Genomic DNA, 27793 nt, shown 5'->3' on the forward strand with positions numbered 1-27793 from the left:
CAACCTAATCACTCACTCCTCTTCAGCAAATGGTGACAGATTATGTTGGCCTCGTATTGTTAAGTTCAGGTTTGTACAAAGACAGAGCTCCATGCTGCTGATGTGAACTTCTTATTGTTGAATGACAAATCTGACACATATGTAACACAGAAGTACATTTATTCAGGTCTTAATACATTAATATTAAACAAGTTACATATTCTTATTGATTGCAAATCACAAAGCACAAGTCCAATTTATTCCTGTATATAAGTTAAATGTAACAGATTTTTTTTTATTTTAAAATATGTAATGGGAACTCTTCCTCTTGTTAGGAGGAGCACTTTGCTATAAAATGTAAGTAAAAGTGCAATTTCTTTACACTCATAAAATTACAAAAAAATGGTCCAGAATCTGCGTCCAGAGCAGGACTGAATATTGTGTGTGTGTGTTTTTTTTTCATTTTAAAAATGCAACATCTCTTTACTTTTTTGTCAGTAATTTGCTTTTTGATGCTATTTTTCTAAAAACTGTAGCTAAATACAAGAAATACGACATTGTCAGTTTACAAAAGCTTAGCATATTAATCACTGCATCATCTATTTTCTAAATAAACTTCATTTTTTTTCCCCATATAACTATCTGGAACATAGAGTTTAGACACGAACGACACCATAATATCTCACAGCGCTATGTTACAATAAAATATCTCTGTCATAAGTTCAAAGGAAAAGGAAAATATAACAATAGCAACATAAAATTAAGGAATACAATGCATAGATTCAATCATTTAAAAATGTAGAGATATAATTTACTTAGTACAGCTCTTTTACTTTTTTAGAGTGAACCCTGTGACACTGACTACATGGATTCATTACAGTTTATCCTGACTTGAGTGACCGGCACGAATATATATATAATTCTGAACATATCACATGATAAAAATGCTAAATATATCACTTTAACTTCCAAGGCAAATTTGGCTATAGTACACTATGGCATGTTTGGGTAAGAAAAGGCAACACCTGGCACCAAAGCCAAACAGCAGCTTCTTTAATGGTTTCTCTGCACGGCCTTTCGAAACATTAAGAAAGTCATTTTACTCTTTAGAAAGGAAAGGTTCACCCAAAAATAACAATTTAGTCATTTCCCACTCACGCAAACATTCGTGGAGCTTCTCGACAGCTCGGTGTTGCTGAATTCTCCTCAACAGCTGAAGTAGACAGAGACTCGTTTAAAAAAACTACTGACAAAAATAAAAAAAAAACCTGAAAACCTTAGAATGGCTCCATATAGGCCTGCCTAGCATAATCCAAGTCTCTGGATGCCCCGAGATCCCAAATTGATCTGGAAAGACATTACTGAGTCACACATTTTTATGATGGAATCTTCACTGTAGCAGCTAAGCTAAGAGTGTTAGCACGGCTAACAGTGTGTAAATAATGTCTTCTTAAACTAATCCAGAAACTTGAAATACGCCAAACGAGTCGTACAGAGCCATTTTATGTTTTTGTTGTTGTTGTTGTTGTTTCTTCTGCATTTTAAAACTATTCCCCATCTACTTCAGTTGATCAGAAGATGCTGCAATGCTGTTTTGCTGTGAAGCGACTTTCCACCACTATGAAAGGGCGAGCACACGATGACTGAGATCTCATTTTTAGGTGAACGTTTCCTCTGATTTCAAATAGGCAGTTTTCAGTTTTAGTTTGTTATCTCTGACCCAGCGAACCAGTTGACTTCGTGTTTAAGGACACCATCTTCACAAAGGGAGCGACAACCTTGCACAAAACGTACACCGTTTGTGAGTCTGCACAATAAGTCACTGGGAGGCTGACAAAGCTCGTTGTTAGTACAGCAATAAGTGAGAAAAACAAGTCGGAAAATGCAAATATACAAGCGAAAAGATAAGATAGTTAACACTTAGTGGCGCTTTTCAGGGGCGACTTTAAAAAAAAATAAAAAACAATTAAAACAGACTTGTTATTTAAAAGATGATTGGAGTTATCAAGTCACCATTATATCAAACTGTTACAAAGACACAGAGATAGGTGGAGGTAGGAGGGGCAGAGTGGAGTCTCATCAAAAGCAGTGAAGCTGATCCTGTTGACAGCATCGAAGGGCTCGGTCGAATCACACTGTACTGATTTAAATCAGTCACACTAACCTTTCGGGACAGAGATAGTGAAGAAGAAAATATGTGGAATTGAACAGGGGACAGGCTGGCTACTCACAGTGAGTTTAATGACAACCTCTGACCGGTCTTGGATGGGGCCTTGTTGTGAAAACAACAGTAGCACTGAGGAAATCTTTTTCTCCACCAACCTGCCTCGACCTCGTAACATTCACAGCTCTGCGATGGGTTCAGGAAAACTTTAACATTAACTCGTCTCTTCTTGACTTGTAAAAGAAGTAAAAAGCAGGAAACTGAAAACAAAGAATTCTTCAAGACCGCAAGATTTGAGCATCTTCTGGACCGTAGACATTTACAATATAAAACCCTTCAAGCCTGCAGTCGATATCTACTATGTTAGGCACAATAAATAGGCCCCTGTGGTATTAAGGTTCAGAGTGACGAATGACTCAGAACAAACTGATGTCTGAGTGCAGGTTACGCACCAGCATAAATCTATATTAACCACAAATAATTTAGGTCTCAAATATATACTACATCTAGTAAACATCTACGTTAATATACATTCTTAACGTATGTACAAGAAAATCACAACGTGTGTTACCACTTTACAGGCTGACTGAAAAGAATCCTCCACTCAACACGTGTTTAAAAGAATCTGATCCAGTTTTCTCTGTGAGCTCATTTCTGCTGCCTTGATTTTTGCTTCCGCTCTGTAAACACTATTTACAGTCTTAGAAAATACACTATGAGACCTGATTTTACAAACTGTATGGTGACACTATGTACATTCAGGCAATAACAGAGTGAGTTATTATGTAACATCATCCGAGGATCCCTTGAGAAGTCACTCAATGTCATGTCAGTTCACAAACCCATGAGCCAGATTACCTTCATGCCGTCAGACGTAGTGGTGATCGATTATCACTACGCTGCACATACAAAAAGTTTGATTGTGGAGACACAGTAAACAGCTTGAGTGTGAGCACTTTGAGCACAGATTGTGCTGCTGCTATCTGTAACCTTGATGAGTAAACCAGAGAGGTGTGTTTCAGTTTGGCTCTTACGTTAAGGCAAAATGTTTGGCACTTAGTTTGTACAGAATATCTGATATTTCAAAAATAAGTCTGATTTCATCTTCACCAGTTCAGAGAAACTAATGGAGATGCTTTCTCAGCAGATCGTGACCAGTTTCAGTCTCCTGAAGTGACCAGAAAAGTATTTTTGAAACAGAAATGTTGACGGTATAGAAACTGTAGGTGAAGCTGAGGTTTAAACATCCTCAGATGCACTTTGTCTCAGATGAGTTCTGATTGTGTCTTTGACCAAACAGCAACAAGTCAGTTGAGCAGCCTGTTTCTACCCAGACACCCAGCTGTGTGTGGTGGTCTTCACTCCGTGGGGGAAACCTTGCTGGGTCACCATTGGCTCAAAGTTGAAGTCCAGGGAGTCGCCGTCCATCAGAGTGTCATGGAGGACCGTCTCCATGTCAAACTCAAACTTCTCGATAGACATGTCGTCCAGGTCGCTGGGCAGCTTCTCCTGATGCAAGGGCTGTGGCAGGCCTGGCCGGCCGTATCCGTTGGTGTTGATGGGGCAGAAGACACCAGGCATGCCTCCGCCACTGAGGTGGCTGGAGAGGCCATAAGGCATCTGCATGGGGCTTTTGGCTGTAGGTAAACGTGCGGCCCCCCCGCTGTGGCTCAGGGGCATAAGCAAGCGGCCGTTCATAGCTGGTGACGTGGCCGGGGCTTGGCTGTGCACATTGTGGGAGTGAGTGTGAGAGAGACTGTGTGGGTGACCGTTCCCTCCACCCATTAGTTTGGCTGCATGCTGGGTGCTGCTGTACGGTGGCAGCATGCAGCTTCCGCTGGACTGAGACACCACAGTGTCCACTGACGGCATCAGATCGCCGTGCTGGTCTGTATCTGTCGTCAGCAGCTCCTTCAGAAGCCCTGCTGGGCAGCTGTACTGGCCCATCGTGGGCCCGAAGCTGGGCTTACTCTCTGGCAGGCTCTGCAGCGGCATGGACGACAGCGTGTTCATTCCTGCTTGGCCGTACACGCACTTGCGGTACTCCTGCTGAGGCTGTGAGACCATGCTGGGGGAGCTGTAGGCCGGGTAGCCGGGGCTCGGCTGCATCATAGGAGAGGGGGAGGACTGGGAGGAGCCGGGGGTCGTGGCCCCTCCTCCGACCTGAGAGTTGTTGGGCGAGAGCAAGTTCAGGTTGTCCAGAAGGTTCTCCATGACGTTCTCAGAACTGTGTCCCAGAGAGCCCGTCATCTCTGTCAGACTGGGCAGCGTGGCTGTCATCTTGGCCCCAGGGGCTCCTGGGTAGCCCATATGCACGTCGGCCTCCCCGAGGTCGTCCTCGGGCATGAAGGGGGAGAGGCGGCCACTCAGAGTGCTGGCGTTGGAGCTGGTCCGTGGCCTGAAGCTGTTCCACGCATCAAAGTCATCGTTGCTGTGGGAGTTTGGGCTGCCAGGCCACTTGGAGTAGGAACCCGGGCTGTCTGCACCTCCGTCAGGGCCGCCCTGCAGGGACAGCTGCGGGGAGACAAGGAGACTCTCAGTGTACCAACATACTGTACGTGCCAGAGTCAGTCAGTGTAACATATGGTTTGGGTAGAAACCATTGGCAATAAATCACTTGGCTGGATGGTACAAAAAAATCTGATAACTTTTATTTTTCATTCTTTATTTATCACCCTTTTCCTACTTTTGATTCTTGAGCTGCTGCAGCACGAGGAAGTTTTCCCCATGTAACAAAATGATTCTTGCTAGATAATCGATAATGTGAGAATATCTTGAGAAAGGCTGTTCAAAGGATGTTTACAGACATGATGGCTTAAGAAACAATATGAGAATAAGCTATTAATGAGGATACTTTTGCACACACTCTGACTTAATTTCAGGTATTAAAAGGATATTAAGACCATAGAATTGTGTTTTGCTGATTGTAACATAGTTAGCGATGAAAATAAGTTTAGACTTAGAATATTTCCAAAATCCCATCTATTAATGTCTTGTTTACATTTTTTTAAAATAATTTTCATAAAACATGTATCAAATCTTTTCTTTTGGCCACTTATGAACTTTTTCTGATATTTTTATGTTTCAAAATTGTAAAATCTGTGAGCACAAAAAATTCAATGCACTTTATTTACCTTCTTCTTAGCCGCTCTCCCTCTGCTCTTGGTGAACTTGCTGTTGTTGTCCATGGAGGCTGCCCTGCGGCGTGGGGACTTGCCACTTTTCCCGCCCTCCGGGTTTAGCATCCACCACGAGCTCTTTCCCGTCCCCTCATTCTGGACACGAACAAAGCGGCTGTGCAGCGACAGATTGTGTCTAATGGAGTTCTGGAGGAGAAGGAGAAAGAGAGAAAAGCCTGGTGAGGGGCGGACAAACAGAGAGATTTGCGCTTGCCCTTTTACCAAAACATTACAGATCTGTTTTAGCATACAAGTGCAAATCCATCCGTACAGGTGGCTCTCTTTTATCAACATGCTCGGCTTGACAGCCGACTTACGGAGGAGAAAGGGGGAGATGTTAAGGTCACTCAACAGTCGAATGCCATTTGCAATTCAAAGAAACACATGTGCGCAAACACACACACACAATAGGTGTCAGTAAGTTAACTCCATGAGCAATACATCCTGAACAGAGCGAGGATTAGTCTGCAGGCTCTCCTTATCTCCAAACATACTGTACATGGGGGCTTTTATTTCCTTCACAAAAACACAGGGGCCCTTTGTAAAACAGCTTTATACCAACACTCACATTCCACCTGACTACGTGTCTAGTCTAAACCAGCACAGAATCAAAGGGAGGAAACAGACTAATCTTTCCTCCTTACAGACACATTAATAGTGTGCTCTAACGTTGCTTAGTGACACCCCCGGTGGAAAAACTCATTTTTGAGCAGGAAGCTAGTCAAGCATTGTTAAAACACTGCAAACAAGAGTGAGAATATTGAGCAAATGTCTGCTAAGCAAACCACAGAGAGGGAGATTTCTGTCCTACGTCAACTGCAGGACTGCTGAACTACTGTACAAAGTCTAAATATGCCCAAACTGTTGCTTTAGTGACCCTCAGAGAAGAACTTCAGACTCTGGCTCTGTGTCGTTTTGTGTCCGGGCCATAACATGAAGTAATGAGCCTTGGCCAGACATTACTGTGCATGCGTAAAGCTTGTTGTTTTGGAAGAAAAGACTGGAACTCCCGGGCGCACACACACACGCATGCAGAGCTTAGCGTGCATAGCGGCTAACGTCATCAGGCCTGTTCCTGCTGTGAGTCATTGCTTCACATCTGGTTCACAGTCTGCCCTCTGCTCTGCCTTCACCTCTGCTTCTCCTCATCGCAACCATCTCCTCTCACTCTTGACTCTGAAATGTCATCCCACTCTGACCGGCACCACAATTATTACCGTTCTCATTGATTTATTTCTCAACTAGGTGAACGGTCTCTGAAATGTCAGAGAAAGAGTGAACAGTGCTCATCAGCGTGCTCATATGTCAGACAGTCTGAACCCCCGGTGACACTTAGTATAAGATGATGTGAAACTGAGACAATGGGGCCAGTTGCTGCACTCTAAAATCAAAAATTTTCCGCAATGCAACTTCATAACATCTTTTATTAGACACACACTGCTGAATACCAACATCTTTCAAACTCTTAATCCCCAGTTTTTAACCAAGGCTTTCTAAAGGGCCAGTGTGTAGGATTTAATGGCATTTAGCCACCAGTGTGTATTGGAGACTACTGTGGCTGCTAAAAAGGCAAACTAAAAGCAAAAGGTCCTTTTTAGAGCCAATGTTTTCCTTTTTGTCTGTGCTGGGCTTCTGTGGAAACATGGAGCTGCCACATGGATTAAGAGGTCCCACTCCCTCTGTCGATGCAGGCTCACTCTAATGCAAAGAAAACACACTTTTTCTTAGTTTCAGGTGTTTACATACTGATGAAATATATAATACTGAAAACCTGACACTTATCATTTTCCATTGCTGCCACTTCATCCCTGCAGTTCTTACAAACTGGACGTTCCAGTCTCGTGCTCAGCCTCGCGACATCACTATGACATTCACAGTGACTTTGGAAAGCTTCCTCATCAACCACAGACATTATACTGTACTATAACTGTCTTCACGCGCTTACTCATGATCGTCAAACTGACCTCAGCGTGGCGGACATCCTCTTTAATCAATTACCAGATCAATTCATTAACTACTCTGCTCCCTAAAACACCAAACGTCCCCTTTCATCATCGTTCTCCTCCTCCTTCTTTTCTGTTAATACTTTTTCATCTCAGCACCCAGAAGCACCTCAGGCTCTTGGGCAAATGGGGCCCTCCTGAACACTGGCCCTTAGAAATGAATGAAATTCTGAATCAAATGACCCGACAGGCCCCGGCCAATAGTTTCGGGCTAGTTTGCATGATCTGAGGGACGTGACAGCCCTTCCCCGATTATCCTAGCAAATGCATCTCCCCCCCCCATCTCCTCCTTCTCCTCCTGAACATCGGTAGCTATGACAAAAGGCGAGGAGTAAAGTCTGGTCATGAGCCTCTCTTTCCCATGACCACTGAGAGTGCTGGTAATTTCAGCTGTGCTGCAACAAGGAATGACTGCAATGTGAGCGCAGACGCCGGGATGTCCTGTTACAGCCCTATATCATCCTGATGACAGGAAGGAGAAACGCACAGCTCAAGTCTCTCACTTCTGACACCCTCGTTTCTGCTTGTGTTGCAGTTAGAACGCTGTGTGTTGTGATGATGGAGAACGTTTAAAAAAAAAAAGAAAAAGAAGCAAAGTCCCGATGCAAGTGAAGGGTCATAAAATCTGCTCTGCTGGGAAATACCAGAACTCAGAGTGCCGTGTGGGGAGTGTGGCCGAGGGTGTCTGCTGGGGCCAATGGAAAAGCCTCGTCTCCTGCTGTTTGTGTGTGTGTGTGTGTATGTGTGTGTGTATGTGTGTGCGCCAGCTCGTGTTTTTAGTGGAATGGCAGCCCAACAAACAGCAGCGCGGTATGGTTTTGATTTTGTTGCTCGGTCCACTGCAGTCGGTGATACTGAGGTTTGAGAAAACACACGCGAATGGAGATGAACACACGCACAGGAGAGCAAAATCATACATTAAAAGACACACACACACACACACACACACACACACACAGACATGCATATATGAACGAAAAATCTTGAGATATTGCTCGCTGCATTTGTTCACATCCTTTTTGCTTTTATAACATATTTGATATTGTCGTATTCTTCTCCAGATCCCGCGACTGAATGTGACACTAATTTATCTCTGGCCGCAGTACACAGGAATCTGAACATTCCAGCTAATCACTGTGTGCAAAGTTCAATCGTAATCACAGCCAACGTGTTAGTATCTCTTAGGAAACAGTAAAGGCAGGATTCCCAGCCAGGCAGCCGTCACAATCAACATTCCTCAGCAAGGTTACAAAACCCACAAATTAACGGAACTGAACTCTGAATCACTGCCACCGCTTAAGGACGGTCATATCTTGCGTTGTAAAAAAAACCTGTGATAATACTGTCTCATCTCAAAATGTTTGGAAAGGAAACAGAAGATTGTGCAGTTAAAATGAAATGCTGCTTGCATTAATACAAAGTTCACGTGTGTTTTTGCACAGAGGAATGTAATCACACTAACTGTTGTGAAAACAGGCAGCGAGCTGATGTTTCTGTATCTCTGACGGCTCGTCCGTCCAGCCTGAGATAATAAAAAGACTTCTCTCTGTTCTGCCCGAGCCCACCGCGAGAAGCACCACCTCCGTCCTCTGAGTCAACAGAACAGAGCGGTGCAGGCAAAACACAAGGAAGTGACCACATGAAAGAGGACTGTGACAGGAAACAGAGCTGACTTCCTGCGAAGCAGGAAACACCACAGTCGTGAGGCAGAGAAGAAGGCATGGAATGCGAAGCCGCAGCGCCGCGAGCCAAGTGGACACCGCAAATTTAGCTTTCACCCCCTCCTGGAACACCCCCACCCACCCACCGCCACAGAGTTTATGTTTAGCAACAGGCGCTTATCCCTGATGTCACACTACATTTATTAAACGACAGCAATGTTCACTTCGGTGTGTGACTCTTGAAACTGGACTAGTGGAGACGTCATGACTCAACAAGTGGCTGCAGTATGGGTGTCTGGGTGGTGTGTGTGTGTGTGTGTGTGTGTGTGTGAGAGAGAGAGAGAGAGAAGGAGAATGTGTTTTGAGTGTAGGCTATTTAAGCAATAGAAAAAGAGGGGTTGTGTGTGACAGAGTGGGCACGGATCAGTAAAGAACACACTGTGCTGGTTTGAACTCCCTCACTGGCAGCATGACTGAAAGGCCACAGTGTTCAGTACGACTCTCCTCCTCTCCTCTCTCCTTCTCTCCTCCTTCTCTCCTCCACTTTATTTCACCTCCCTCTTCATCTCCTCTCCTGCTCTCCTTGTCTTGTCCTCTCTCACCTCTTTCCTTTTCCTCCCATCTCTTCTCTTCTATTCTATTCTCTCATTTAATTTCCTTCTGTCTCAACTTCTGTCACCTCCTTCCTACTCCTACATTGTCTTCTTCTCCCCTCATCCCTCATTGTGTTTCCTTGCCTATCCTCTTCTTTCTTCTCATTTCTCCTCTGTTTTCTTTCCTTCTGCTGCTCTTGTTTCCTTCCTTCTCTGCTTTTTTTCTGTTACTTCCTTCCTTCTCCGACACCATTGCTCTAGTCCTCTTGCCTGCGTCCTTCTCCTCAATCCTTTCATTTCCTTATCACCTCATTTCTTCTCCTCTTGATTCCATGATTCTCCTCTCTTGTCCTTCCTTCTCACCTCATCTTGTTTCCTTTCCTCTCCTCTCTTCTCATCTCCTCTCCTGTTTCTTCCTCCAACTGTCCTCTCCTTGTTTCCTTTTCTATTCTATTCTATTCTCTCCTCTCCTACCTGCAGCCAAATGCTCACGGTGTGCCAGACATATGCTGGCACACTGACCCTGGTGCTGATGCTCTCATGAGCTGCTCAAATGTCACCTCGTCTAATGAAAAATCCCCAGAGAGCGCAACACCACCTACTTGCAGGGCTGCTTTGAATCAAGTGAAGCCACAAGTGAAACCTCAGCTGCAAAACCTGAGCAGCTAAAGATGTACAGTGCAAAGAAAACGCTCCCTCCTCACTGACTGAAAGCATGCAGCAGGTTCAAACTCACACACCAGCAGTTCTCTGAACAGTTTCACATGCATTTACCAGAGGTATGGAACCCATGAAAGTGAAAAAATGTGGTTTCCCTGCACAGTTTCCACTGAGCTCATTAGAAAACGGTGCAGTCCTGAACAAGCTCTGTCACCTTTCGCTACCCGTGTTTCTGCCCTAACAGTAGGTGTGCTCCTGCAGTGTAACTATCTATTTTCTGTGTAATGTCTGCGGCTGCTGGGAGGACAACCTATAGAGTATTTAGCAGTAAGTCGCCCTTAAGCTGCAGCCTGGTCATGTCTGGAGCTTTGTGCTGAGTCTGGCTGAGTTACAGCAGTGTGGTTGAGACAGAAATCGTGCATACCTGTTATTAGCCTAACACCAGCTCAGCAGGTCTGCCCGCTTAACAACAGCACACAGCTCCAGGTGAGATGGCGTGGCGAAAAGTGACGGGGAACTACCACTTGGTTGTTACATGCAGTCATCAAAAAATACGGTCACGGCAGGTTTTTCCCCTTCGTGGCAGAGGCGTCAGTATTCTGTGATCCAGTGACCGATTACAATTGATTACATGAGGTTTTGAAAGCTAGTTCACTGAAGGTGGCACAATGTGGATAAATGGCAGCGGGGGCTGATCAGTGTGATAGGTGAGTGGCGCAGACGTGCAAGACGGGACAGTTTTATGACTTAAGCTACTATAAATTGACTAAATTTCACAGAAAATGTTGGTGCAGGGATTGCAGAGTACAAATGATTCAAACTCTTACTTGCTTGTCCTTGACTGATTTTTTTATTTAAATTGTAATTTGGCAAGTTTAGGAAATATATTTTTCTTGAACAGGTTATTGTTGAGGCAGTGTTTAAAAAGGTCCAGTGTGTAGGATGAGGCGGAAATGGAACATAATGTTTATAATTATGTTTTTATACGTATCAATATGATATATACATACAGTGTATGTCCTCCACAAAGTCCAACATGTTGCATCATCATGTTGCCCAAAAATGGACAAACCAAACTCTAGAGAAGGCCTTTCACATACCTGCCAACACTCTCGCCGATTTCTCCTGTTGATATCCGGATTTCATACAAATCAGAAAACCAGAAAACCTCCCTGTTTTTCCACACCCAAACCTTGGCAGGTATGCTTTCTTGTTATTTTTATTGTTGCCAGCCACCATAGGTGAGGGTGAGACGAGGGGTGTTCAGTTGGTTGCAGTCTGCAACCTCACTGCTAGGTGCTGCTAAATGCTACACACCGGACCTTTTGCTAAATAAAAAATAATTGGGTAAAGAACACATTTTTGTGTTAGGTTTCACAGGACGTCTCTCAGATGTTGGCACCACTTTAACAGAATTTCAGAGGCTTTGAATATCTTGAGACCAAATTACATCAAACAGCCGTTAAAGCCAATTAAATTAGATTTTTAGGGCATTTTTGTCTGGTCGGGTGGGATTTGGACGATAAAACAAGGTCAAATGATCCAAGTGTCTGCAGTTTAATGTGTTGAGAGTGATGTTCGCTCATTGTCGTGATACTTTACTGTAGCTTTCTCGGGTTTACATACAGTTTGATCACTTACGTGTTGCGTTTCATTGGAAATTGAAATAAATGCTAAAGTCGTTTTGATCTTTACACGTGCTCGGCCCCACACAAGGACTCCTTTTCTTTCTGTATCTCAGCACACGCACATAAAAAAATAGAGCAATACACCTTCACATTACCACATTCACAAAGCAATCTGAATAGACTGATGACTTCACGTGTTTGCACTTTGATAGGTTATCATCAGCACCAATATTGAACTGACCGGTGATAATCACTGACCTATTTACCAAAGTCAATACAGCAATGATCATAAAAGGTAGTGGATATAAAAAGCAGAGACCAGGAAATGTAAAGCCTCGGGCCTTTCTTTTTATTATTTATGCCCTCGGGTTCATTCAAATTGTCCGGAGAAAAGGAAATTGATTGTTGTCATTAACGTTGCGCAGCAGCGAGCAACACAAAGTACCGCCCCGGGTTTGTCTGGTCATGAGGGCCTAAACGTGTCACCGTTAGCGGCGGGGGAAAAAAAAGAAATCTACTTTTCGCCACAGTTTCTGTTTAAAAAAAAATCTCTACAAATGGAAACTGACCCTAGGATATGGTTCGATCCAGAAATAGGTCATCTCTGCCCTCCATCCCGCCCCCTTCCTCAACTTCTATTCCTCCCTTGTCCTTTTCACTCGCTCCTCTGGGACACAGTGCATCATGGGCACTACAGGCCACAGCTGATTGCACACTCGTGTTGCAGCAAAAAGGGTCCCTTTCTCACCCCCTGACGTCAACCTCCAATAATTCAATTTGGCAAAAAAAAAAAGGGGAGAGAGGAGGCCGGGACACAGAGCGCTCAGTGTGGAGCTCCTCAAATTCACTTTAGAGTTCTATGCATGAGCCCCAGCAGCAGTCTATGACTTCCAGGAAAGTACCTCTTCAAAATGGTCATTGTCAGATGCTGAGTTATATGACCACCGTAAAGCCCAGATGGAAAGGCAGAAAACACAAGTCATGCAGAAGCAAATCTGTCTGCAAATGTATTTACTGACGGCCGCTTGGCAGGATCTGCTTTTCACAATCCTCTGCAAGGAATCTGAGTGCAACCAACCGCCCTCCCCCCCCAAACACACACACGCGCGTGAACACACACACTCAGCTGAACTTGGAAGCCTGAGCGGATGGTGATTGGTTAAGCTTAAGATTGATCTGTCTCACAGATGCTGCAGACAAATGATAAATATTCTGTGAGTGGTTTGGTGTGCACGGTGAGAAGCAGCGAAGCCACTGACACTCCAGGATCTTTCATCGCCGTGTGATAGTGTGAGACGGGTGGCGGAGTGGAGAGGGGCTATTAGTGAACTTCCTGCTGCATTGTATCCACACAGGAAGTGCTGGCCAGTCCTGATACTGATCCCACTGATGCCTCTGGTTTTCTATGCAAAACACCGCAGAATGAAGACCTGGTAGGTGCAGGGCAAGCGACCATAGCGTAAGAAAACAGAGGGTTCAAGCGCCGGCACTTCCTAATCAAAACTCTGAAGTCTGACAGGGCAAAACAAGAGGAAAAAGGAAAGAGGGGGCCCTTGTCCAGGTAGGCTTACAGCAGGATTACAATGGGAGATAAAGCTCTTACTGTACATCTTAGAAACAGCTCCCCACTTATGATTAGACTCATTATGGATCCAAACAAAAAGAAGTTAATGGGAGGATAATAAATCATCTGTTATTTCCCCTGGTTGAGCCAGGTCTGACAAATGGCTCCAAGAGAAAAACTTGGCTGGATGAGCGGAGTGAGCGGCCACACATTTAAAACTTTAAACTACACACCATCGACACAGCCAAAAAAAGAAAAAAAGAAAAAAAAAAGCTTGCTGATTGAGAAAAGCAAGCTGAAAATCCGTCTGCTCTCCCTTGTTTTCTTTTCACCAGGCTAACGAGAAAAGGGTAAGAAGTCAAGAAGCCAAAACTGTGACAACTGAAGGAATGATGCAGGAGAATTGTTGGCATCAACGTCAAGTTATGAAGTAATTTCTAAGAAATTCTGCCTAATTCATGCTTGCTGATTGCTCCTCTTTTCGAACGGTTCCTGACTGTTCCAGCTCAGTGATGCTTAAAAAAAAAAGACATAAATCAAATATATTTGCACTAAATAAAAATGGTCAATTTAAACTTACATTCAGCTGCTATAAAGCATTGCTGTCTAAGGAATAGGAAATGTTGACTCAATGTTATCTTTTCTTGACTCTCGGGGTTATTGCATTATAACAATATCATCTTATCAAGCTATATGTTTACACACTTGTTAAAAAGTTAACTGAAATTAAAAACAAGTACAATTAGTTATTGACAGATTTTATCCAAGAACCAGAACCAGAACTCAGGTCTTTATAAACCCCAGGTCCCCTGACCTGGAAGACCCATAAATGCTGCTGAGAGAGTAACTGACTGAATGATTCACATGACATTTCTGACTATTCATACATGTCATTTTGAAATAATGTTCCAGCAGCCTGTTAGGAGCAATCAAGAGTTTGGTGTTTACATGCCGAGCTCTGTCTTGTGCTCGCTGATTTCCTGACTCAGACTTAAGCAACACGCAGCTCATGTGCACAGACAGGGACCGGGTTGTGCTGGCTAAGCTTACCATGCTAAAATATGTGCATGTGTTGCTACGTGCAACACAATGCGAGTCTGTAAATGCACAGAGCTGTGTCTGTGGAGCGGGGATATTTTCTGCCTCTGATCAGCAGAGTGGCTGGGCTGGGCCGCTGCCTGCTCGGCCTGGATAAAGATGCAGTGTGTGGACCACTGCTGGGTGCCTGTGTGGCGGCCTGCGTCCATAGGCCTGACCCACCACGGGAGGGAGGGAGGGGTGGTTGGGGGAGTGTTTGGGGGGGTTATATTCATACGCTCGTCACCCCAGTTCAACCTGGTAAACACGGGGATATCCCCGAGCTGTTTTCATGGCTGGTTGTAGATTCCATAATAAATCTCCATTTGGTTGAGAGGATTTCTCATTGGTGCACTTCTTTTCCTGTGTTGTTTTATTAGACTGTAAAGCATTGGCATAAATATATGGACTTCTAAAGTGTTTCCATGAAATAGGCTGCTTACCAACAGTGTTTGTGATGAGTTAAAACAGGAGAACGGAGAAAAACGACCACCCACGGTGTTTGAAAACTGACTGTTTTCTACAAAGTGCCACTCTTGATTCCTGTTGAGGACCAAAATGTCACCAAAATGAATCAAGGACATCGCCAGCAGGTAAGATACTAACATCAGGGAGAAAGAGAAAAGGAAAAATATGTCTTTAAAAACAGACTTCCTTTTCTCTGTGGAGGTTATTTGCTTCCATTGTACGAGACTGACAGCTAAGTGGCCATGAGTGTTTTTTGTTAAAGGGCTTGTTTGTTTTTGAAATAAAATGATTTAATATTATATTTGTGCTGCCAGTTCCTGCCCTGTTTTTAACTCCATTTTAGATTTGTACAACATCCATGGAGCTGTCTGTCTGCATGCTGGGCTGTAATATACTGACCTGTTTGCCTGCTCTGAAAATGAGCGACTCATGCTCTGCCACAACAAAAAAAGCTGCATTTATCACAAGTTCTTCTTTTCTTATTCCATGGGTTCATTTTGAAAGAAAAAAATAACAGTGACACATCACATTATAAATAAATTGTGTGTATATTGGCTGGTCTGTTATAATATTGGAATGTTTTTGCCCCAAAAATCAAATCAGGCCCTAAAATATAAATATACCTTCATGTGTTCTGAAAGGCAAGACACAGTTTGTTTAATATAAAATGATAATAACATTTGTGTGCAGTTGTTTGTCCTTGTTACAGTATGTGGCCTTGTCGCTCCAGCGCCATTTGCCAATTGCCGTCTTCTACTATGTGTCATCTTGCCGGTTTTGATGAAGTCCCACAATCATGGTATGGATGGAAAAATTATCTGAAAAGAGCTGTTAGTCTCTGGAACTTGTGGATCAATATGTATGACAACAAAAATGTCGGCCAACATTCAAAATTTCCTCCAATCAATGTTTTTTAAAACCCTGTCGGTCGTCTTGAAGGCTCATTTTTTATGTGGGGCAGTGGACAACATGTGTGACATTAAACCAGGGCACCAAGACCCGGGCTTGGCATTCCAGTCAGTAGAACCATTATCAAGCTGGCACCGGTGCAGGTCAGGACAGGAGCCTCATAAGACTAAACCAAAGGCTCACTCCAGAGTTTACTTTGGCTCCATTTAACTGAAGCCAGTACAGTATCTGTCCGCGTGAACCACAACATCTCGTCTCGAGGACAGTTCACAACAATCTTTCAGCTCACAGCTCCGAGTTAAGAGGAAGAATGAATAAAATGAAGGAAACACTGGAAGAGGAAGAAGCCACAGAATCTGGCGTCACGTTCAAGCGTTGCTTCCTCTCCTGATGACATCACTACCCCGATGATGCATACCTTGTACTGCTTTCAAATCACCCACTTCCTGTCAGCTACGGGCTGAAAAGTGCATCTCGTAAAACAGAGAGGGGTCGGTGGAGGAAGAGACAGGTAGTCGATTCAAGAAAAGCCGTGGAAACACTTCAGACAAATACACACTTTTACTAAACAAATAAACAGCAATTGTTATTACACTCACTATTAAATCTTTTTTAAAATGAGCTGTGTACACCACAAACACCAAAAATGTTTTCAGTCAGAGAATATCGTGCTTGATTTAGTTTAATTTCTTAATCTCTTTCATAAATGCTCTACATGCCCCTCTAGTGTCAGTTTTGCATGTGAAGGGCTTGCCCATTGAGTTTAACAATGATGCTATAAAACATTTGGTTAGGCTTTCAAAAAAAAACTTGCTAACAGTTCACATAGTAAGACTGCATATATTAAAAACAAATCACTCTTGACTCTTGGTCACCAATGGGACACAAACCCCGTTATCCGGAGGGAAAACCCACTGTATGATCAACCAACCCAGCCCGACCCAACCACACAGATCAACATGGCTCAGCTTTTCTGCCTTTCCATCTGGGCTTTACGGAGGCGCTTCAACAAGTAACGTAACGGTAAAAACTGTTGTTATTGTGTAGTATTGACTGAAAAAGAAAAAAAACAAAAATCCTTCCAATATAAGTGCAGAGCAGAAGATGTAGGATAATATGAAGATGCTAAGAAATAAAAACTATAAACTGTTTCCATCTTTTTTTAATTGTTCTCCCCTTCACGTGTCAAGATTAATCGGAATAAAATCCCACGCAGCGTCGTTAGACCGTGAAAATAATGAGTGTTGATTCTTCACGTGACGTCACAAAACTTCAATGTCGTCAACGGATCAAGATTCTTTTTTGTCTTTGGTATCTCTGTTGTCAATTACTCCAACCGGGGCATGAATGATTCATTGAGAGAAAAATGAGTCCACATGTGGTTACATGTCTAATCTTCCTGACTGGCACTGCTGCATTTCTTTGAAGCCAACACAGGCCACCCTCGAAAACATTACATCAGGCCTTACATCCAGTAATACCACAGATAAATCTTTAAATGGAAAACTACATTTTTGTCTGTCATGGTAATAAAATAATACCATCTCACTCCTGCTTGAGAGATCGCTAACAGAAGTCTATCCTGGAGTTTGAGTCTGTGCAGTGTGTGCTAACGTGGAGTGAAACCCGACTGCAGGTAACCTCCCCTCTCTCCCCGTCAGGTGTTTCCTTTACAAACACCACACACAGCCCAGAGCCTCGCTATACAACACTGACAATGGCGCCGCATTGTTGAAACACCAATGCAAACCTAAACTGAACACACCTGAGGGCGGTTTGGTTACACTGTTACACACTTTGACCTCCAAACAAACTCCCGCGATGACGCATGCACAGTCATGGCAGCCCTTCGGATTAAAGTGCACATTTAAATTTCCACCCATCTGCAGCGAGCGAGTCATGTATGTGGACACAATCACACATGCCCGAGTGCATGTGTGATTGTGCGATAATGCCGGGCCAGCCTGACAGGCACCGCGCATAATCGCTTTAGGGCGGGAATTGCACAACAATGTGGGTCTGGGTAATGCCTGTGGTTTGGGGCTCTCGGCGGTGAGCGGTCCCGTAAATGTTGCTCTCCTAGCTCCCTGTGTGTCTGCAGCCACACTCACGTAAACACACACACACACACACACACACACACACATTGACACACACATACGCTATGAGAAATCGATGGGACACCACAGTTTTCATGTGTGAAGAAGCGCTGCGGGCTTTCACTTCCCATCTGAATGGTGAAATTATTCAAAATCCATACAACAGGTTCCTCTTCTCACAGTGTAAAACAATGCTGAGGTCTTTCTGTGAACCCCCAACGGTGATTTTCCCAATTTTTTGGGGGGGCACTGTTGAGAAGTTGCGATGGCCAGCAGAGCAACAGCACGATCTGTGAAACAAACTGCCATGCCCGGGCAAACCCACTGCCAAAACAGACGATCACGTGCTCTCGGCCTGCTACTACTAAACCCGCGCTGAGGAAAACAAAACAATCTGACTCATCCTAAATGACTGTTTACCTGACCACGGCGCTGGATGTCAGCTTTCGACTCCAGAGTAAAGCAGCCTGCGTGGGCACCCGTGGGCTCTGGCCTGTTGAATGAGACTCTACTCTCTGCTTTTACCTTTTCATAGATCTCTTAAACTCTTCCACTGTCTGTCCTCTGGTCTGAAGCCAAAAAAGGAAACTGACAAAACAAAACTCTGGCGGGAGAGCTGCAGGGCTGTGTGATGCCAGTGTCTGAGGTGGGTGGAGACGCCCGTGTACACATTCGACATGATTTGTTTGAATTCGCTAAATGAAAAGGGGCACTTTACGGGGATTTTCCTGGGTCCTTTCCAGGGAGATAAATGCTCTGTAAGTGTGAAGTTTAGCAGCTGGAGCAACAACTGTATCACTAACTAAGGTTGAATATCACTTGTGATACAGTTACAGTCAGTATTCATATACAGTTTTAGCAGAGCGTGCTCCAATTGAGTCTGTCATATCTTATATCTGTGGGTCATGTGGCGTCACCCCCTGATCTGTGGACTAATTTGGCATCCCTTCCATCGACCTCTTGTTTTTTTGGAGCCAAAAGTGTCCATATTTGGACGAGGGTGGACCTGGGGATGATACTGATTGGATCTGACGGAGAACCTGAGGATCCTCCTCCCTGTGCCGACTTTGTCACTCTTTATGCTCTGCCACCTGACTGCCTTCTTTGCCACTGAAATAATTACTACGGGTCATAATAAGCAATAGGGAAATTTAACAGTTGCATAATGATGCCAATTTTTCTTTTTCTGCTATCGAAAGCACTAAAACTATTTGGGTAACATTTTTAACAATCACAAAAATGCAGAAAGTAGTCACAGGATGTTTTTTTTCTAGCTAACTAACTGAAGGCAGAAACTTATTTACATGTTACATCCGCTCTGCAAGTTCTGGGCACATTTGAGTGAAGACAGTCATTACATCTGTCTGACTGGCAATCAGAACCACGAGCCGACAGAGTCAGAACGGTTCGGAGACAGAACTTCACACTGCAAAGCCTCCCCAGGTCAGAGAGACAGCCAGACAGACGGACGCGGTCCTCTGTGTTATGTGTCTCACAGCTCCTGCCACTGCCTGCTGGCTTCCTCCCATGGCATTCTGGACACGCTGTTAAGGGTTTACTCCCGAACAATGACCCAGACAGCACCGGCACATGGAATCAATTGTCAATAGTGGTTTGAGGTTGTAGTGATGTGACTTCATAGCTACAGAACGGCCGGACACCATAAATAAACACACATGTTCCACACACAGACATAAACACCATTTGATATCCCTACTGTGCCACGCTGACCTGCTTTACTCCCCCTTTTTTTTTTATTTCAGTCACTGATTAATATCCTAAAATGTTTCTCTGAAGGGGGAATAACAGACAACAACACAGAGTACTAATGACGGGGCTGAGAGGTAAACAAACGTGGGGCAGGACAGGAGGAAAACACGAGGTTGTGAAATGATCTGTGGGACTCCTAGTTTCACACTGTTGCTCAATCAAACCAGTGTGGATGGCACAGTTACATCACACATAGCATGACAATGTTTTCCCCTCATACATCACATTTTCATACCCGGCTGCGCCAAAAACAGGCTGTTCATCTTGGAAACAGAACATTTAGATCTTTTAAGTCATTCAGTGCTTCTTTTTTTTTTCGTTTCATAAGAAATTAAAGATACAATATTTAACATTTCTGAATTAAAATGTTTAAAAAAATGATTTGACATTGACATGTCTTTTGTCCAGCTGTGTGCTTGTATTATCCCAAACATTCCCAACAGTGTTCAAAGCCAAAGAAATCCATCATTTGAGTCAAGGTGTGTTTAATTTGGTCGCCTGTCTCTGTAACTTCTGGCAGAGAGTCAGGCAGTCGGTCAGCAAATGAGACTAAATGGAATGTGAATAAAACTTTATTGGCAAATTTGGTTGTTTGGCAATGAAGACAACAACTCCCATGATTCCATGGTGCTTACGTCGTTTGTTTTGATTCAGAGACGTGCACTTGATCGGTCTTTGGGTTCTGAACTCAACAATTTGACAATTAACTACACCATCATTAAATACACCATCATTTAATTAAGTCATTATGAAAATACTCATTAGTATCTACCAGGACACCTCACACAGAGCGGATCAAAGACTGAGCAGGTAGCCATCATCAATACACACAGCTGCTTTTTAACACCCATGGTGTGCCAGCTACAGTGATTCAGCACATCAAAGCCCTATAAGTGGTATGAAAAGCGAAGGGGTGGGATAAAACGGCGGTGGGAAGGAGATGCTGGATTAAAATCAGCTGGGGAGAAAAGGAAAGTCAGAATATCACACCACAATATAAAAGATATAAAAGCCTGCGCTGGAATGTTCCCTGTGTCGACCCGTCTGTCTGTCTGCCATCGTGTCTGTGCATCTGCCAGGAGCAGGGCTTTAATTATGAGGCCCAGGTTATGTGCACACGCACACACACAGGAGACTAGCGTCCCACATATCTCTAACACAGTGCCTCACAGTTCCGCTGACTAACCAGTGGCACCAGACTTTGGCCTGCGGCTCCCTGATTCCAGTAAATGTCTTGTTATGCAACTCCTAACAAGTGTCACCCAGTCTGAACTTAAAGCATTCTGGGGCTCTGCCTCGCTCTCTTTCTTTCTCTTCATGCCTTAATTTTTCTCTGAAGACAGTAAGTGGTTAGCTCCATCGAGTTTGACTGAGGGGGGTCCAGTAACCCTTCAAAGCACTAAGTGTGCCCTGCTTTGTGCAGAGGCAGAAAACCAGGAATGGAGAGGCGGGCGGCGCAGGCAGGAAATGGGGAGGAGGGCGCGGAGAGCTCCTCCAGCTCTTTGCCTGAGAAACACAGCTGCCCCTCATGTCTTGGGGCAATGCCAAGGTTGGACTCCTCGACTGCCTCAGGGGGGTGAGAGGTGTGTGTGTGTGTGTGTGTGTGTGTGTGTGTGTGTGTGTGTGTGTGTGTGTGTGTGTGTGTGTGTGTGTGTGTGTGCTGAACCAGTAGAAACAGGAGGACTGCTGTTCTATCCAACTCCCTGTCCTACTAATACACATTCAGACTCAGAGAGACAAGCAGTTTGATATGAAGTGCAACCAGCTTTGTGCTCACTCAGGATCTGAATTCTTGGCATCTGGCCATGTTCCTCAGGTCCATGGGAATATATATCTTAAATAAGAACCATAAGAACAATCCGGAATACATCTACAATTAAAGTTAATGAAATAAAACCAGGTTACAGGGCATGCGACTCAAAGACACAATTAACAATCAGTGGTGTGATGTTTGAATAGAGCTGGGAAACATACTGCAAGACAATAGAAATCCATCAACCGGTGGGGAAAGCGAGACCTTGTGGTGGGATAAATACTCTGAGTCACACAGGATTCTGTTCTGACACAACCGTTAACTAATGGGAGGAGACCTCAGAGGTTACTTTTAAACTTCTGGGATGAAAATGTGGGTTTATCCTCACTCCTGTTTAGCAACCTGACTGCAGCAGGGATCCACAGAGGTGACCTCCACTGTCAGGTGTTTATGTTGACTGCCTGCTGGAGCTGCAGGGGCAATAAACTTTACTTCATGAACGTATCGTTACAGAGAGAGGAGCGGGTCTCTGGGGAGACCTGTGTTCATTCAGTGGTTGACCTGAATTTAACCACATACCCCTCAGTCTGTGCTCTTGCTTGCCATCTTATTGCTAATGTACAATAAATGTGCTGATGACGGGGCTGTAATCAGTCCATGGAATTACCTGCCCTTGGAACAAACCTATCCCGGTGACCACAGCAAATATGAGATGCCTCACATATTTAGATAGACTCTTTATATCATCACTGTGACTTATCAAGACAATCTGCATTCTTAATATCAATGAGTAGCTTGGCCCTATGACCCATGACATGGTCATACAATCAAGTCAGAGATGCAGAAATTCCACTTGTATCCCGACCTGCGACACCACCTCTCCTCTCCTCTCGTGATACCTACAGTGTTTACTGTAAGACTGAGAGGAATTGGAGTCAATGAGTGCATTTACGTGGTAATGACCCTGGTGTCACTTGCGTGTACAATGTGCTCTGACCTGCGTGTTTGTCTGCTCTGGCACAATTTGTTTTGAGATCCGTGGGAGTGTTTACCAGCGTAGGCTGAGGAATTTCGGGTCAAGAGAGCGCCGTGTACAGAGAAAACCTGCGACTGAATTGATCTCGATACTGACATCAAAGAGCACCTGAGCCATCCAGCTCCACCGGCTGAAACCAAATATTTATCTTGTGGTGACGTACGTATAGTAGAGAAATACAAGAAAGAACAGAATTTTGGCAGGCGTGCAAGGATGTGTGTACTGTATATATATTGTGACACACTTGAAATATATATATGATTATACCATTTGGAGAGAGAGAAAGAAAAAAACTGCAAGAAACTGAAAGAAATAACCAGCTCTGCAGAGAGGTTTGGTGATACATAATTCAGGCCATCTGTTCTTCTTCCTGTGTGATGGCGCCCTGTGCCAGGGCCAGTGTCCAGTCCACTCGGAGAGCTTCTCCAAGCTGGTCCCACCTGGCACAACTGTCCTCACACTCACACTGTCGCAGACGGCCTGAGAAGTGTGGGGGCCGTCGTGACTCAGTTTAGACACGACCGACTGTGGAGGATCGGCAGCGCTGAAACGAAAACGAGCTCGGCCTCAAACAATTACAGAGCAGACAGCCTTAATCACAGATTAATGAAAACTTCATGTGCTTGAACCCGTTCACTTCAGGTGAGCCTCGACTGCTCCGAGAGACAGAAATCATCCCCGGTTAATGAAAGTGAATCACAGCCGATGTTTCAGGGACCTGAACAGTCAATGGTGCCAAGAACTGAAGCATCTGTGTTGTGACTCCTGTCATCTCGAACACTCTCACACCACAAAACTCAAGCCTGTATACACACTAATCATCCATGGGCAGAAAAAAAATGTGTCTTTACAAACTCTGAAGAGGAATATTTGTTCTGAATCTGTATTTGATCCTCACTGAAAAGTCACTGTGAACACTTGTTTAAAGGGTTTTTCTTTTAATGTCTAGACATTTTGCAGAGCTGGTGTTTCTGAAAGGAGGTCTGCCACACAATTTACATATATTCATGTTTTCAATCAGCCATGTTGCCTCAGCCCAGACAGACTATAACAAGACAGTCGAGGGTCAGATAGCTCGCCTCGCAAAACAACAACCCTCATCCTCGCCGAAAAATGGCAAAGGAAAGAATCGCGGAGTTAAATAGATATTCTTTTAAATCCACTGAAGAACACAACACAACCCATATGGCTGCACACAGAATTCTACATTGTCATGTTTCCTCAGTTCCTCTCTGGCTCTCGCCCCGGCTCATAAGTAAGCTCGCTCTGAAGAGAGACAATGTGTGATAGCCCCCCTGTGTGGAACCGAGGGGAGCTCTATGAATAACTCCCCTCGCAGCAGTGAATGGCACTTTGCTTTCCCACAGTATTACTCAGTCTACACCCCCAACATGGCAGGATAAGCAGCAGGCCCGGGCGGTGCCTGAGCGCCCCTCTCCAAGCCGCCGATCGCACAATAAACTTCACAGTGATGAAGACTGAGACATGTTCAGCGTCTCAGTCCCTGGGACTCTGTTGCATGTTTTACAGACATGTGAATGATCTACGATTGTAGAGGTAAAGACGCTGGAGACAGCTGACTCACTTCACCCTCTTGTCTGAGCTGCACTCCTCTTTATGATAACTTCCTAATTACACTGTAACCATTCGGTGTCACCGAGAAACTGTTGACCGCAGCTGTGTGTTCTGGTAAGTGAGACGATGGCACTGCTGCTGACAATCCTGTGGTGAGCGAGATGTTGATTTCTTAACAAAAAACTGCTTACTGCAACATTTTACAGTAACAAACCATTAATGGGAAACACGGTCCTTTCTTAGAATTTCAACACCATCTCTGATTCTTTTCTCTGTTCATACTTTGAAATGTCAGACTCAACATGACTAACGCTCTCCTCAGTTTGTGTTCTGAGGCACCACTGTTATCACCGATCAGCTTTGATCATTAAAATCAAAACAAGGATTGTTGATTCTGCCTGTATATTTTTCTCTCCACCCAGGCCCCCCTTTTTTAGTTTTAGTCTATAGATCTTTTCTGTATTATTCCGATGTAATTGTATTTGCGATCATTCTCTGGCACAAGAAGTTTGATTTGTGTGCCACTCCAGTTAAAGGAGTGATCAAAAAATAACATTTTACATTCAAACCACTGAAGTTGTAGAATAAAATAGATGCCAAAGAGCCGATGCATGGGAAGAACACGGTGCTGCTTTTCCTCGAGGACCCAAACAAACACCACCACCCTCGCAACACACTGCCCAGCGCCCGCTCTGTTTACAGTGTGTATTTCACCACGCTGAGGGGGTTTTTCCACCCATATAATCGGACTGACGGGACGATGTTTGACAGCTCAACATGTGTGTTGTCAGTTTTTGTAAACACTGAGGTCAAACGGACGAATGTGAATGCTGCAAACTGCACTTGTCCTCGGTGAACTTGAGAAAATGGTTAAAGGGCAAAAAGCGGTGTGAGTTATGACCAATTTTTATTTATCTGCCTCTATGATTCACAACTAGAAAAGAAGAAATACTCGATGGCATTTGTCAGTGACATGAGTGTGTCATCTCTCAGCACATGACTCAAACATGGGAGCCTCCTCTGTTGGGGGAAGAAAAAAGAAGAAGAAAAAAAAAACACTCTACGACTGCTTTAAATTTCCCCGAGAGCCCAGACAGCCTATAACAGAGGGAAGCCGTAATAAATCTTTCACCGTGTGACTGCAGGCTCAATATGATTTCCCGCTGGGAGAGTAGACTGTCATCAATTTATTGTCAGACACCACTGAAACTATGTGTCTCCAAAGTGAGGTCTACGCCCTTCAATAGTGTTCAGTGGGAGGGCCTGTCACACCACATCTGAAATTTTAAGTCCCCTCTTGTGTAATGTGTTGGACGGTCTCCAGGACGCATGAATGCTTCTGGTATCTCCTTACGACACAGACCCGTCCCAGCTCCATTCAAAGCACACACTCAGATACGGGGAAAACAAACAAACAAAAAAAAAACACTGATTAAGCCTTAAAATCTATCATTAATTTTACAACAACAATCGAGGGAGGAAAGTGCCTCAAACATACCAGAGCCCGAACTCACAGCGTTTTGGAAAAAAAAAAAAAAAAAGGCACACTGAGGCTAAGAGAGAGAGAGAGAGAAGAAAAAAAAACCCTGTTGAGTCAGCAGACTCATATAAATCACATACTGCAGGGAGAAGTCAGATGACTGTCTAAGGTCATGGTAGCAATTGGTCAGTTTGCTGAAGTGCCATAACTGGACGGATGACAATGAAATGGGAGCAAATGACAAACAATTTCACAGCACATTGACTCTCAGTGCATCCTCCTTTGTCTAAACACTGTGGCGGTGGTAGTGGTGGGGGGTGGGGGGGGACACACCACAAGGATGGGATGCAAATACCTGCAGGAGTGATAACCATAGATGATGCAGAGGAAACATAAGCAAACCCTGACCAAGAAGCATGATGCAGTCACAACAAGATGACTGTCAAACGAGTCAGAAAAAGGCAGAAACCCCTGCAGGGGTCTGACAGAGATACCACAGGAGATTAAAAAGAAAAAAAGAAGGGGAAAAAAAGTAGCATAAAGCACAATAAAGTCCCTGTGAAGTGCCACAGACAGACAACACACACACACACACACACACACACACACACACACACACACACACACACACACACACACACACACACAGAGTATCTCCTGGATTAAAGTAGCAAAAAAAACTGTTCAAATCAAATAAAAATCGTACCTTCCAGCCTGCAGAGCTGTTGCTGTCCCCCTTGTCCTTGAAATAAGGCACACTCTTCACCATCCAGTCATAAATCTGAGACAGAGTGAGTCGGCTCTCAGGAGAACTTTCGATAGCTTTGGTTATGAGGTCTGCATATGACATATTCCCCCACGCGTTTCGCCGGGAGGAGCTGCTCTTTCTCTGGGCAGCGGCGGCAGCTGCGGCCGCCGAGGACGCAGTGCCCACCGGGGAGGAGAGCAGAGGCACCTGCTGCTGCTGCTGCTGCTGCTGCGGCTGCTGCTGATGGTGGTGATGCGGGAGTTGCGGGTTCTGGTGCTGCTGCTGCTGCTGATGTTGCTGCTGATGTTGCTGCTGTGGAGGTTGCTGGTGGACGCAGTTCTCCTGACACTGGAAATCAGTGCACAGGATGACAGGCTTCTGCTCCGTGAAGTCCTCGGTCTCCTCCAGCAGGCTGAGGTTGTTGATGAAGTCGCTGTTGCCGGCGGGCTCCTGCTTCACGGACGACACCGGCGAGGACGTGTTGGAGTCGCCCGGGTTGATGAACTCCGGCCGGGGCAGGGGCCAAGTGCACGACCGCGGCCGCGACAGGGGCTCAAAATCCGGGTCGATCTCCACCAGGTGTGGCTGCTGGGCCGCTTCCGCCATGGTCGAGAGGTGACGGAGCAAAGTGTTACAATGTCACGCAAAAGTGACGAGCCTGTCGCCCCTCTAAAGCGGCAACTTCGCCTCTCAAATGTGCGCGCACACGCGATAAATGTGTCCGGGAAAAACAGAGCTCCGCCTGGGCGCAAAGTCTGCACTGACAGTCACATCCCAAGCCGGTACGAATCTGTGTTAACAACAATAAAAAGTGTGTTCGTAAAAAGGCATGTCATGAGGAGAAGAAGTTGTCTGAGTGTCCACAGTGTGTCGAGCCGTCGGTGTGTTGTTGTTATCCAGTCGTAGTGATGTTCCGTCTGCGCCCCGGACAGCCTGTTGACTCTCTGAGCTGTTCAGCATGTGAGGACTTACTGGAACTATCATTTGTCGGATGACACCGCCCACATCTGACTGACAGCACGAGGGAGCCAATGAAAAGCGTCAAAATAGTTAGGTGAAAGGAAAAAAAAGACCTTGTTTTCATTCTTTCGTCTAGTAAACATCGTATCTGAGCACCAAAATGAACTTTTTTTCCTCCTCCTGTCAGCCGTGTTTCTATCCGAGGATCAGCTAACCAGGGTCTGACTTTGAATTAAACTGTGGCCATTAATTCACACATGACCTCCACACTCTCCCCTGAATCTCTCAAATTGGTGTTTGGATGTATATGAAATCCTAATGAAAATTCATTCATTTATCCGCTTGAACCATCAATTATACATGATTCAATGTGTATTCTGGGGTAAACCATCTGCCTTCTGATATATATGACAGATTAAAACAGTCAAATTATATCATCGTGTACTATTTACATTGATATTAGGACAAAAAACACCACAACTGCCTG

The 27793-nt window shown here is 44.6% G+C and overlaps 1 protein-coding gene across 1 annotated transcript; it reads right to left on the reverse strand.

Moving 5' to 3' along the window:
• Positions 1–142: 142 nt before the first annotated feature.
• Positions 143–27518, reverse strand: foxo1a (forkhead box O1 a). The gene is made up of 3 exons (XM_037073929.1): positions 26305–27518; positions 5278–5469; positions 143–4657 (listed from the first exon to the last, which is right to left on the reverse strand). Exons 1-3 carry the CDS (start codon positions 26950–26952, stop codon positions 3470–3472), a joined length of 2028 nt encoding a protein of 675 aa, XP_036929824.1. The 5' UTR covers positions 26953–27518; the 3' UTR covers positions 143–3469.
• Between the last annotated feature and the right edge of the window lie 275 nt (positions 27519–27793).

This window comes from Acanthopagrus latus, chromosome 2 (assembly GCF_904848185.1).
Source record: "Acanthopagrus latus isolate v.2019 chromosome 2, fAcaLat1.1, whole genome shotgun sequence".
NCBI classification, from domain to species: Eukaryota; Metazoa; Chordata; class Actinopteri; order Spariformes; family Sparidae; genus Acanthopagrus; species Acanthopagrus latus.